The 13,912-nt window shown below is 46.5% G+C and overlaps 1 protein-coding gene across 4 annotated transcripts in view; it reads right to left on the reverse strand.

The window, feature by feature from the left end:
- Tulp3 (tubby-like protein 3) overlaps positions 1-13,590 on the reverse strand; it is a 34,734-nt gene extending 21,144 nt beyond the window's left edge. For 2 of the 4 annotated variants that reach the window (XR_003956188.1, XR_003956187.1), the window contains exon 1: positions 13,455-13,590. Coding sequence is in view for 1 of the 4 variants with exons in the window: in NM_011657.2 (NP_035787.1) it covers positions 13,455-13,495 (41 nt within the window). In the remaining 3 variants the exon portion in view is untranslated. Of the gene's footprint in view, positions 1-8,910; positions 9,073-13,454 lie in introns of those variants that run through there. The other 2 variants (NM_011657.2, XM_030255314.1) reach the window with 2 other exon arrangements.
- Between the last annotated feature and the right edge of the window lie 322 nt (positions 13,591-13,912).

Consider the following 13,912-nt stretch of genomic DNA (forward strand, 5'->3'; position numbering starts at 1 on the left):
ACGGTGGGTGACCTGACAGGACATGTAGATGAGACTGTCAGAAAGCATAATTTTGGTGTTGCATAAACACACACACAACGCAAAGGGCGTGTGCACCAGCTAGCAAGCACACCAGGCCAAGATCACCGGCCTCTGTCTTTTATTTCTCATGCAGTTATAGAGACTATGCCTCATCCCATTGGTGGGAGTCTGACTTCTGTGGTGGTTTGAATATGCTCCGCCAATGAGGTGGCACTGTTGGAAGGTGTGGCCTTGTTGGAGGAAGTATGTCACTGTGGGGGTGGGCTTCCAGAGACCCTCCTCCTAGTTGATCGGAAGACATCTTCTGTTTGCCTTCAGAACAAGATATAGAACTCTCAGCTTCTCCAGAGCTATGCCCGCCTGGATGCTGCCGTGCTTTCTGCCATGATGATAATGGACCGAACCTCTGGAGCTACAAGCCAGCCCCAATTAAATGTTGTTCTTTCTAAGAGCTGCCTTGGTTGGTCATGGTGTTCCTTCACCCAGGAAGCAGGGATAGACACAGCGGTGGAAGTGGATGGAAGACAAGGGGGATAGAGCCAGCAGAGGAGAAATTCCTCTTCAGACACAGCCCTGGTCTTTGTTTCTTCTGTAATTCTTTCCGTTATCAACAACTTTCTGAATGTCACACCTTGCTAAAGGAAGTGAGACAACAAAATGTCAAACACAAAAGGCCTGTCAGGTCTCCAATACTGGGACACGGAATCCTGCAGCTGAACTAAAGAAGCCTACAAAGAGGCAAAGAGGTGGCAACTGAAGCAGGGTCTCATGTAAGGTTCATGTGGAGTTGACATAGAGATGCAAACATCCAACAGCAGGCCAGTATAAATAGCCATGTCTGCTTCCTGCAGCCTCCAGTTAGGACTAGACACCACATACTTCCTTGTGAATTGTCTTCTTACTGATGGGGGAAAACAAAACAGCAACTAAACTCATGGATAAAAGAGAAAAGACAAAAGCAGCATATTAATTAAACACCGGATGTGCCTTCCCTAGCCACAGCCAAATCAGTCTCCTTCTGCAGTCATGCTGTCTGTCCCTCAGCATGCAGGAGAGTCAGGCTTGCTTCTCCCAGGGTCCTCGCCAGGACGCTAAACACATGGCACAATATTATTTTTAATTTCTGAATGGTACTACATTTTGTATGTATGTATATTTGGGCATGCATGCCAGGGTGTATACTAGGGGTCAGACAGTAGTTTCCAGTGCCCATGTGGCAGCTCCTAACCACCTGCAACACCAGTTCCAGGAGATCTGATGTCCTCTTCTGGCCTCCAGGCGCATCAGGCACAAACGTGGTGCACAGACATACATGTAAGCAAAACACTCATACACACAACAAAAGTAAATGAATCTTTAAAAAGATCAATCACCAACTGGCATGTGCTCCCTCTATAAAACAGACAGACAGACAGACCACACACACACACACACACACACACACACACACACACACGCTGTAGAATTCTCTCCCACAGATGTATTTACAAGTCCGCTAGTACTGCATGCCTGTGATACTAGTTCCTTGGAGGCTGAGGCAGAAGGGTATGAAAAGAGTTCAAGACCTTGCTGCAAAAATACTAAACAAACAAATCAATGTGTTTTTTTTTTTAACATGAAAAATATTGGAAACGTTGCTGTATAAGCTACAAATCTAAAACTCATGCCACTACTGCCATTAAAGACATGAACTCCAGGCTACGCTTAAGAAGGGCTCTGAGAGCCGGGCGTGGTGGTGCACGCCTTTAATCCCAGCACTCAGGAGGCAGAGGCAGGCGGATCTCTTGAGTTCGAGGCCAGCCTGGTCTACAGAGTCAGTTCCAGGACAGCCAGGGCTACACAGAGAAACCCTGTCTCGAAAAACAAAACAAAAAACAACAAAAAAAAAGAAGGGCTCTGAGGGTCTGGAGAGATGCCTCAGTGGTTAAGAGCACTTGCTGTTTTTACAGAGGACCCAGGTTCAGTTCCCAACAACCACATGATGGCTAACACAATCATCTGCAATCCGTGTTCCAAGGGACCCCATGTCCTCTCTGCATCTACCAGACCCTCATACGGCACACACATATATACATGCAAAAATAAACACATGCATAAAATAAAAATAAGTATTTTTTAAAAAGGACTCTGAGGCTCTGCTGAGGGAGCAGGTGTGGCTGTACCAGTATGGGAGCCTGGGTGCCCAGGCCTCCTCCCCACCCCACATTTGTATCACTTATGTGTTTATGCTACAGCTGTGGCATCCGGAGAAACTGTCCGCTCTCCTCTGGGAATTCTTGTTTTCACTATGACAGATCAACTTCCAAAACAAAGCTCTGCGGAGCTATTTGCTGACTTGCAGAGCAATTAGAGCGATACTTGAACTGCTCAAAAGAAAAGCAGAATTCAGCTCTTAGTTCTCTTGCTCTCTCTTGCCCTCTTGGGCTCTTCCCTTCCCCTCTCTTTTTCCCCTCTCTCCAGTGTTCATGGATGGCCTCTACTTCTCTCTCTCTCTCTCTCTCTGCCTTTCTCTGGCTCTACTGCCCTCTTAACTCCCCTCTTCATGCCCTGAAAAAACTCTATTCTATACTATACAGTCGTGTGGCTGGTCCCGCAGGGGGAAGGGATGCCTCGGCATGGGCCCACTGAGACATCCCCTTCCCCCATTAAAAAAAAAAAAAAAAAAAAGAAAAGAAAAGAAAAAGAAAAGCAGAATTCAAAAGGAACTCAAAACCATTTCTTTCTTTCCTTCTTTTTTTTTTTTTTTTTTTTTTTTTTGGTTTTTCGAGACAGGGTTTCTCTGTATAGCCCTGGCTGTCCTGGAACTCACTTTGTAGACCAGGCTGGCCTCAAACTCAGAAATCCGCCTGCCTCTGCCTCCCGAGTGCTGGGATTAAAGGCGTGTACCACCACCGCCAGCAAGTCATGCATTTCTTAAATGAAAGAAAGCAGAGAGAGAGAAACTGACAGACAGACACACAGACAGACAGACACACAGACAGAGGGAAGAAGGGAGAGGAAGGGAGGAAGGGGGGAGAAAGAGAGAATGAATGAATGAATGAATGAATGAGAGTTGTAATACAGACATTTGGCAGGGAAAACTTTCCTATTATCCTGACAAATCACAAAACAACTTCAACAAGAAGTGATGACGCATGCTTTTAGCAGGGTTTTATTTTATGATCAAAAAATACTTTTTAGCCAGAGAGAGGTGGTACACGCCTTTAATCCCAGCGCTATGGGAACAGAGGTCGTTGGATCTCTGTGAGTCTACAGAGTGATTTCCAGGACAGCCAAGGTTGCACAGAGAAATCCTGTCTCGAGAAACCAAAAGGAGAAACATAAATTTTTAAAGCAAACTTTGAAGTCTCAAGCAAGCCATGTACACGTCTGTTAGTGGTGATGACCTATGAGAGATACGGTCAAGCTGCCCACTAACACGGCACCGGCTTCCTCTGTGTTCTCTGGCTTCCTCCTTTTCTTTCTTCAGCCAGTTAAAAGGGTAAGTGTGGCCTTTCAGCCACCTCAACCTCTACCACATAAGAAACTTCTGCCGCTCCTGATTAGTCAGCATGAGATTAGGGGCCCGGTATTGTGGTAAGGGCGGTTTTTAAACATGTTATTAAATCTAAACTTGGGGTATTGCTAAATAACTCGGGGTTGGTCTTTGACTAAACGACACTTGAGAGCTGAGACACTGAGAGATGTGCCCCAGTACCTCCAATGCGCTATCTCTTCCTAGTTCACATAACATTAACTTTATATAAAATTATATTTTGCAAGACAGAACTCTTGAACTCAGCAACTATTGATCAAAATTTCTTTGTTTATTTGTTTGCTTGCTTTGCTTTGTTTTTTTGTTTTTTGTTGAGATAGAATTTGCCCTGACTGTCCTGGAACTCAGTTTGTAGACCAGGCTGGCCAGGAACTCAGAGATCTGCCTGCCTGCCTCTGCAGATTAAATCCCAACTGAGATTAAAGGCATGCACCATCACTGCCTGACTTCAAAATATATTTTTTCCCTCTTTTCTTGGTTGAGAGTCATGGTTAGGCTCACCTTGAACTTACTATGTGGCCAAGACTGGCCCTGAACTCCTGACTCTTCTACTTCTACCCCAAGGGTAGGGTTACAGGCAAGCACCACAACATCCATCACGATTTTTTTCTTACATACCGATGATGGTTTTTGTCATAATTCCCAGTCACGTCACTAAACAGTGTGCTTAGTTTGATCTACAAAGTATTGGTTACATAATGTTGCTTATTACAGTATCCATGCTAATATGCAAATTAGAGTACCTACTCTATGCAAATTAACTTTTTTTTTTAAAATGAGATAATGTCATCTCTGTTGCTCTGTTGCTCTAATCTGGGTTTATGAGATCTTTCCCCCTAGACAATGACACTGTGCTTGGGAGGCAGAGACAGGACAACTGTCATAAATTTGAAACCCAGCTTGAATTCTGCTTCAGCAGCCCAAATAGCTAGAATTACAAATGAAATAACATAAAATTCACCTCGTCCAAATTCTAAATTTAGTTAACCTTAAAAAGCTGTATTTTTATACATGCTGAAACACTAGGAATAATTCTGACTAGAACAAAATATTGTCCCTGGGAAAAGACACATCAAGAACAAATGAGACACTCCGGAAAGACTCCTTCTAAATAGTCCTCCCTCAACTGAGGAGAAATGCCAATATTCCAGACCAGCTGTGCTCCCCGAGAGAGCGTAGGGCTGGAACAAACTGGAGCAAACTTAACTGAAGCCAGAGACTGAAAATCCATCTCTTAAGAGGCCCGTTAGTAGACATAAGACTAGAAAGCAAGCATTGCTCGAGGAAGGAGGAGTCAGTAGGTTAGAAAGTGGTCTAAGCCTTCACACAACATGAAAACACAGCAAGGACTTTACTTAGAATTATTCCCTCTTGATCTGGCGCACACCATACACGGAGCAAGGGGAAAACATGAGGTGGATGGCTTGGCTTTCTGAGGGATTTGCGTGGGTTTCTGAGCTACAGCATCCTGTCAAGCAGTCCCTGTGGCCCTGAGCTCCAGATCATCTCGTCTACCTCAGATTACAGGCTGGGACTATAGGCACTCTATATATTCTACCACTCTAGCCTCATCAGAATCGTTACTAATAATATATGACTTGATCCAGAAGCTAAAGAACGCATCCCTCCCTGGGGATCTGCAAAGAGCTACTACTCGGCACCAACAGGCCCGTGTTCCTTCCTTCTGCCTGTTTCTTGGGTTACATCTTCTCTCCAGCATGTGGTTTATTTTCCTTGTCTTTCTGGGGTAGAGATGACAGCAGTGTTTTGGCTGAGAATCCCAAAAACACGTTCTTGGGCTTGGTGTAGGGCTCAGTACCCAGAAGCGCTAGTTCTTGGTAAGCCCAAGGCCCCGAGGCTCACCAAAAGGATACTCACTTGTACATTGCCAGGATGTTTAATTTCTTAGACAACTTGCTCTAAAAATAATTTAAATGTAATCAGTATCTGTTGTTGGCATTTATATGCACAAGTAACATTCAGAATGCCTGCAGTAGTTGGCCCGGTGGCTCGTGCCTCATCCCAGCAAGGCACTGAGGAGGCCATGGCAGGACTAACACTGAGTTTGGGGCAAGCCTGGGCTACCGTGTGTGATACCATCTCAAAACCAAAACCCTCAAATATCTACATTATATGCTTTAATAGTACAGGATTTAAAAAAAAAAAAAAGGAACCCACAGAACTCAAAAGCTTGAACTTCAATTAGCTTTAAATGTTTTTTCTTCTCTATGTTATACTCTCTTATAATTTCATACATGTATAAAATAAATGTCTAAACCCTACCTTCCACTCCCCTGGGCTCTTTGAAAGACTGTGTTTGTGCGTGTGTAGGTTCCCATGGAGACTGGACTAGGGCATCAGTTTGCTCTGGAGATGAAATCACAGGGAGTCGTGAGCCACCCTGTATATAGGAGGTCCTCTAAAGAGCAGCAAGTGTTCTTAGCCAGTGAGGCATCTCTCCAGCTCACCTAATATCATTATAGCCCAGGACAGGAAAGGGTTTACTTCATTTGTTTTTTTTTGTTTTTTTTTTAAACTTACTTGGTTTGAGTGTACAAGGTGGGTGGGCACGTGTGCCACAGTACACACATGGAGGTCAGAGGACAAATTACAGGAGTCTGGAGGGTTATATTCAAGTCATCGGGGTTGGCAGCAAATACCTTTACCTACTGTGTCATCTCATCAGCCCTGAATGATTGTATTTCTCATGATACCATTGACTTATGCGATCTTAGGTATAGCACAGTCCCCTCCCCCCTCTCATTTTGATTTTTTGAGATAAGGTTTCTCTGTGTAGCCCTGGCTGTCCTGGAATTCATTCTGTAGACCAGGCTGGCCTTGAACTGCCTGCCTCTGCCTCCTGAGTGTGTCCACAACCACCATCTGGCTTTTCTCTTCCTTTCCCTGTTGTTGGTTATTTTTTATTTTTTGAGACAGTCTCCCTATATTATCCAGGCTGGGTTTAAACTCCTGGGCTGCAGTTCTCTTGCCTCAGCACCGTGAATGATAGATACTGACAGGAACAAACACCGCCAGGCCCCGCTTTCTAAGTTCCTATCCATGAAGTGAAGGTAATGACATCGGCCCGGCTTTTCCAAAGGGACGAAGCACACTCAAGTGGCGCACACATCCTGACAGATTTCTCACGGTAGTGAAAGCCTGTGGTGCCAGTACTCCAGAAGCTGAGGTGGAAGGATCTTGGGTTCAAGGCAACAACAACCTATTGTTCTAGTTGCATTGAAATCTATTGAAGTTTCCCCCTGCAAGGCTAGTTAATAAATGACAATGATTTAAATCTTCAGGAGCTTGTGTGAAATTCTTCTATACTTCGTCAATGAAAAGAATCTTAAATCTGTCACTGTAATTCATACGCTAGAGATGTATCATGCACCATACGGTGGCTAACACGTGCAGTCCCAGGACTGGGGAGGCTGGGACAGACGGACCAGAAGCTCAAGATCAGGGCCAGGGCAGTGCAGTAGAGCAGTGGTGACAAGTGCTGGCTGTCAAGCCTAATGAGGTGAGCTTAACCCTTGGGAGCCAATGGTGGAAGGAGAGAAGAGAGTCTCACAGGTTGTCCCCCAGCCTCCACTGCCCCCTCCCCCAGCCTCATCTATACAATGAGACTCTCTCTCTCTCTCTCTCTCTCTCTCTCTCTCTCTCACACACACACACACACACACACACACACACACACACACACACACACACACACGCAGTTCTGGGGCTGGAGAGACTTAGGAGGATCCAAGTTCAGTTCCCAGCACCCACATCAGGCTTTAACCCAGCTCCCAGGGGATGATGGGACTCCTCTGACCTCCTTAGGGCACTTGTACAAAGATGTACATACACATAATTAAAAATGTTTCTTTAGAAAAGAGCTGAATCAAACAAATGAAACCACAGGAAGAATGCCCAAGCAGGCAGTGGACACTAAGTAGGACAGGAAATGACTCCTGGTGAACTGGAGCTGAACAGGACGGCGCCTGTATGGGATGAGCTGCTCTCTAACAGGGGAACAAAAGAAACCATCTGGGCCTCCCAACCACCTAACATGTGGCTCGGGGACAGCTTCAGCTCCTCCTCTGAAGAATCCAGCTCACACATTCTCTCTGCTCGGGGAAGAACAAACGTGAACTTGTTCTCTCAGTGGGCACTGATGCCAGGAAACGGTAGGGTTTCCACAGGAAGGCCTAAGAAACAGAAACTAACTGTTTTGCTGAGAGCAAAGGACCCTGGCAAAAAGGAATCGTTACAGGATATTCTTTCCTGTCTAGTCAGATGAGGCCTTCAATATTAAAAAAAAAAAAAAAAAAAATGCATGTCAGACACTATTCCAGCCAGAAATGTTCTTTCTTTCTTTCCTTCCTTTCTTTCTCTTTCTTCCTTTTTTCTTCCTCCCTCCCTTCCTTCCTCCCTTCCATCTTTTTCTTTTTCTTTTATATTATTTATGTATTTATTTACATGAGTACATTGTAGCTGTCTTCAGACACACACCAGTAGAGTGTGCATCAGATCCCATTACAGATGGTTATGAGCCACCGTGTGGTTGCTGGGAATTGAACTCAGGACCTATGCGAGAGCAGTCAGTGCTCTTAACCTCTGAGCCATCTCTCCAGCCCCCATCTTTTTCTTGTTTTCATTTTATTTTACATGTATGAGCATTCTGCCTGCATGTGTGTCTGTGGAGGCCAGAAGGAGGCAATGGATCCCTTAAGAGCTGGATTTATGGAGGTTGTGAGCCACTACACATAGGTGCTGTGAACCAAACACAGGTGTTCTGTAAGCACAATAATGTGCTCTTAACCAGGGTGTCACCCCTCTAGATGGGGGCGAGGGGGGTTCCTTTCAAGTCAGGGTCTCATGAAGCTCACGCTGGCCTTGAGTCTGACTCCTGATTTGGTGTTTCTATTTCTCCAGTGTTAGGGTTACAGGTTTGCCCACCTTGCCCAGTTTCCATCTTTCTTTCTTTTTTTTTTCTTTCCTTTTTTCCAAGACAGGGTTTCTCTGTATATCTCTAGCTGTCCTGGAATTCTCTCTGTAGACCAGCTGGCCTTGAACTCAGAAATCTGCCTGCTTCTGCCTCCTGAGTTCTGGGATCAAAGGTGTGCGCCACCACTGCCAGGCTTCATTTTTATTTCTCTCTGTGTGTGTGCATGTGTGTAGCTTTGCATTGGCTCATCCACAAGCAGAGAGCAAACGAGACAACGGTGTCCACAGGCCGCACCAAAGGAAATCACACATGATGGGCAGAGGCAGGGCCTGTGTAGTCCTGGCTGTCCTGGAACTCACCACGTAGTCCCAGCTGACTTTAAACCTGCAGCTATGCATGACCATACTGGGCAGACCAATACCTCTTTAGGCAATTCTAGATCACAAGGTCTTGACACGGGCTGGCGAGATGGCTCAGCAGTTAAGAGCACCGACTGCTCTTCCAGAGGTCTTGAGTTCCATTCCCAGCAACCACATGGTGGCTCATAACCATCTGTAATGGGGTCTGATGCCTTCTGGTGTGTCTGAAGAGAGCAATGGTGTACTCATATACATTAAATAAATAAATAAATCTTTAAAAAAAAAAAAAACAAAGACAAGGTTTTGACACATCTTAGATTCTGTATTAACAACACGAGTATTTGTGGATATGTGCTGCTGGGATCAAGCCTGAGGCCTCCAAAATGCCAAGCAAACACTGTCCCTGAGCCATATGCACCCTCCAGCCCCACCCCAGCCCCGCAACTCCAGTATCACTAGCAAAGTTCAGACTGCCTAAGCCTATCCTAAGCCGCTCTCTCCGAGGAATTAGCAGCATTAGCCACTTAAGCTCAGTAAAGTTCCTGCGTGTGCTTTTATAGCCGGTTTCCAATTGTCACTGAGATATAAAAAGTTAGGTGTCACCCACACATACGGGATCTGTATTCAAGTCTTTTCATCAAAAGCTTTTAAGTACAGGAACTGGAAAGACGCCTCAGCAGGCAACTCCCACGTAGCTCTGGTGACCTGAGTTCTGTCCCCAGACCCACTCAATGTGGCAGGAGAGAGCTGACTTCACAGCACTGCCCTCTGACTTCACATTCTGGCTATAGCACTACCTCCCCCACTCATGAATAACAGCTAACTTTTCTTTCTTTCTTTCCTTTTTTTTTTTTTTTTTTTTTTTTGAGCTGGGTATCTCTACATATCCCTGGCAATACTGGAACTCACTATATAGGCCAGGCTGGTCTGAACTCAGAGAGCTGCCTGCCTCTGCCTCTCAAGTGCTGGGACTAAAAGGCGTTCTAGCGCCATGCCTGGCAACAATAAGTAATTTACACCTTTCATAAACCTCACGAAACCGAAAAGCTTCTGTAAGGCAAAGGACACTGTACAAGAGGGCAAAACAGCAGCCTACCGAATGGGATAGATGTTCATCAACTCCACATTTGACAGAAGGCTGATATCTAAAGAACTCAAGAAACTATACATAAACAAACCAAATAATCCAGTATTTAAAATGGGGTAAAGACCTAAACATAATTTTAACAGAGCAATCTCTAACGATCAAGGCACACTTAAATGTTCAACATCTTTAGTCATCAGGGAAACTTAGCGCAAACAACTCTGAAATTCCATCTTACACCTGTCAAAATGGCTAAGATCAAAAACGTAAGTAACAGCTCATGCTGGTAAGGATGCGGAGTAAGGGGAACATGCCTCCACTGCTGGTGGGAGTGCAAACTTGTACAACCACTCTGGAAATCAATTACACTGGTTGCTTGGTTGTTTGTTTGTTTGTTTGTGTTTCAGAAAATTGGGAATCAGTCAACGTCAAGATTCCTGAGTATATATCAAAAAGATGCTCCACCATACCACAAGGTATGAACATAGCTCAACTAAGTTCATAGCAACTTTATTTGGGGTGGGGTGCAGGAGTGGAAGGGTTCTCAATGGAGGGGTGGGGATAGGAATAGGAAGGATCACGTGGGGGGGAGGGACTGAGGGAGAGAGTACTGGGAGAGACAACCAGAATCAGGAATGGGGAGGCTTCTCTGGGATGAGCTAGAAACCTAGTGTAATGGAAACTCCCAGGAATCTACGATGGTGACCCTAGCTAAGACTCCTAGCAGTGGGGATATGGAGCCTGAACTGGGCATCTCCTGTAACCAGGCAAGACTTCCAGTGGAGGCACAGGCACACCAACCCAGCCACAAAACCTTCGCCCTCCAATTTGTCCTGCCTGTAGATTGTGCAGGGGTAAAGATGGAGCAGAGGGAGAGGGAATGGACAAGCAATGACTGGTCCAGCTTGAGACCCAGGCAATGAAAGAGAGATCACCCCTGAAACTGTTAATGACATTCTGTTTGCTGTACTTGCAGACAGGTGCCTAGCATAACCACCATCAGAGAGGCTTCACCTAGCAACTGATGGAAACAGATGCAGAGACCACAGCCAAACATTAGGTGGAGCTTAGGGGATCCTGTGGAAGAGAGGAAGGATTGAAGAAGCCAGAGAGGTCAAGAACACCACAAGAAAACCAACAGAATCAACTAACCTAGGTTCATAGGGGCTCACAGAGAATGAACCCCCAACCAGGGAACCTGCACGGGACCAACCTAGGCTCGCTGCACATGTTACAGTTGTGTATCTTGGTCTACTTAACAGTGGGAGCAGGGGCTGGGTCTGACTCTTTTTTTTTTAATTTTTTTATTATTTATTTATTATATGTGAGTACCCTGTAGCTGTCTAAAGACACACCAGAAGAGGGAGTCATATCTCGTTACGGATGGTTGTGAGCCACCATGTGGTTGCTGGGATTTGAACTCAGGACCTTCAGAAGAGCAGTCAGTGCTCTTAACCACTGAGCCATCTCACCAGCCCCCTGGGTCTGACTCTTGTTACCTGATTTAGGGATCCTTTCTTCCTCTTGGGATGCCTCCTCCAGCCTTAAAAGTAGAGGAGGTGCCTAGTCTTAATGCAACTCGATATGCCATGGCTGGTTGGCATCCATGGGAGGAGAGAAAGGGAGGAGTGGATGGGGGGGGGGAATACTGGGAGGAGGAGAGGAGGAGGGAGAACTCTGGTCAGAATGTAAAGAAAATTTCAAATTTAAGAGAGAGCGGGGGAGAGACAAAGAGAGAGGGGGAGAGAGAAGACACCTAGCACACAAGTCCACCCAGGTTTGGTGATACATGCCTACAGGAGACACTTGGGAGGCTCAGGCAGGGAAGATTTTGAGTTTGTGGCTAGCCTGGACCACTGGATTATACTGACTTTCAGTCAAGTCAGTCTCGAAGTCTCTCTCAAAACACTCTTAATGACTACCCCAAAAGCAAGGCAGTCACTGGCTTTTAGCAACAAACCTGCATGCTCTTCCTAGGGCAGGAGAAACTAGGGGCTCCCACGGGCTCCTTTCCTGTCAATCAACTGGAAATTAAAGAGTCGATTTCTTTCTTTGGAAGAAAAGGTGGGGGAGGAGGCATTAAAGCTTAAAGCTTCAAGTCCAGGAGATGAAAACAAAACAAAACAAAAACCTGCCAGCTGGTCCCAGTTTCAAAGTCAAGTCCTTGTTCCCTAAAATCATGAGTCATGGAAGGCAGAGTCAGATGGGTCTGTATGAGTTTGAGGCTAACCTGGTTTGAATATCGAGTTTCAGTCTTGCTTCATAAGACCTATCTCAAAAAATAAAATAAAAATAAAATCACATCCCTAAGAAATTTACTTCTCTAAAAATCATTTCGTTAACAACTAAATCCCTCAACTGAACGCGATATCATTTGATTTCAACCGGATACACGCTGAATTCTAACTTTCCTACCCCGACCTTACCCTTGTAAATGGATCTTCGGTTCCCAAAATGGAGAAGTTGTAAACAAATTTCAGAGAGCAGCTATCATGTTTATAGAATTTAGTTGATGAAAGATTAAAACAGGTGACGCCTTGGGAGGCAGAGGTAGGGGGCAAATGTTCAAAGTCCTCCTTATTAACTTATTATTAAGTTTCAGGGAAGCCTAGTCTGGATGGGACCCACGGGGGGTGGGGGGGTCGCTATTCCGTCTTTATAACTTTGTAAAATATGGTTTCGGATCAGTTAAAAACCAGTTTAAACGTCAGACCAAATCCTAACACGCCAAGCCTTTATCGCTGTGGTAATGGAATGGTAAAGGAAGAATGTAGTTGGCGTGTTTGATTTTAATCCTCACACCATGCCAAAGTTTTGAGCCAGTGATTTCACACGGCCCCCCATTAACTTTTCGTTAGCCTAGCTGACAAGAAATGAACAGGCTGAGATTGCAGCCCGTTTGTCTTTCCAAGCTCACCATGTGAACCAGGCAAAAAGAGGGGTATTGGTAGAAAAGCCAGGGGCACGAGCAAGAGTACGGATCAGTCTAAACTAAGTCCTGATTGAAAGAACTGCTAGAACTCAGGGGAAGGAAGAAAGAAGAAAAGAACAGTTTTGCATTTTCAGCTCTCGGACTCGTTCCAGAATTCCGCAATGACTGCCAAATGCAACGGCCTTGGAACCAATTAACCATCACTCGCGACCTTCCGCGTCGACTCCCAAGAGTGCCCTCCTTCCAGCTCAGTTCTGATCCTACTCGTGAAAGACATGGGGGAGGGCGAACGCATTGCAAGTAAGGGAATCGAGACCCCAGGGGAGCAGGGCGAGCTGGTCCAGGGTAAACTCCAGGGGAGCGGCTCAAGAGTGCTGGCGGCACGGGATGCACAGCGCATTGCAAATGAGGGAATCGGAGGCCCTTGGGGAGTAGGGTGAGCAGGTTCGGGGTAAATTCCAGGAAAGAGACGCGAGAGCGCTCTGGCGACGCGGGGTGTGCAAAGCGCCTGCTCAGCTGGGGACCCGATCTTGGCCTCCGCTCTTGCCCGCCCACCCTGGAGACCCCAGCCCGCCCCACCGCCGCCTGACCTGTCCCCGCGGGGTCCGGGTGCGCAGCGCGCCGCCTCCATACCCGCCCGACCGGTGGCATCAGCGTCCAGACCCCGAGACGCCGCCGCCCGGCTGGAGAGGATGGAGGAGATCGGGCCCCGCCCCTGACAACCACACCCCGCACTGTCGCCGACGCCCATTGGTCCAGTGCCCTACGCTCCCCTCTCACTGGCAAATGGCGTTAGCCATGATGCTGGAGGGTTTCCAGGGGGCGGGAGGCACCGGGAGGCGAAGGCGCGTGCGCTAGATCCGGGAGCAGCCCCCCGGGGTTGGGTCGGAAGAGTCTGCTGCTCCATTCCACCGCTCCGGGACTGGCCCCCACAGAGCGATCCCCAGCACCCCTCTGTGGCACCGAGAACATCCAGGCTGCTGCCTTGGGTTTTCTACTCTTTATCACCTGAAGCCTCAGCATCTGACCACCGACTCTGGGATAGCCG

The sequence above is a fragment of the Mus musculus genome, chromosome 6, assembly GCF_000001635.26.
Source record: "Mus musculus strain C57BL/6J chromosome 6, GRCm38.p6 C57BL/6J".
In the NCBI taxonomy this organism is placed as follows: domain Eukaryota; kingdom Metazoa; phylum Chordata; class Mammalia; order Rodentia; family Muridae; genus Mus; species Mus musculus.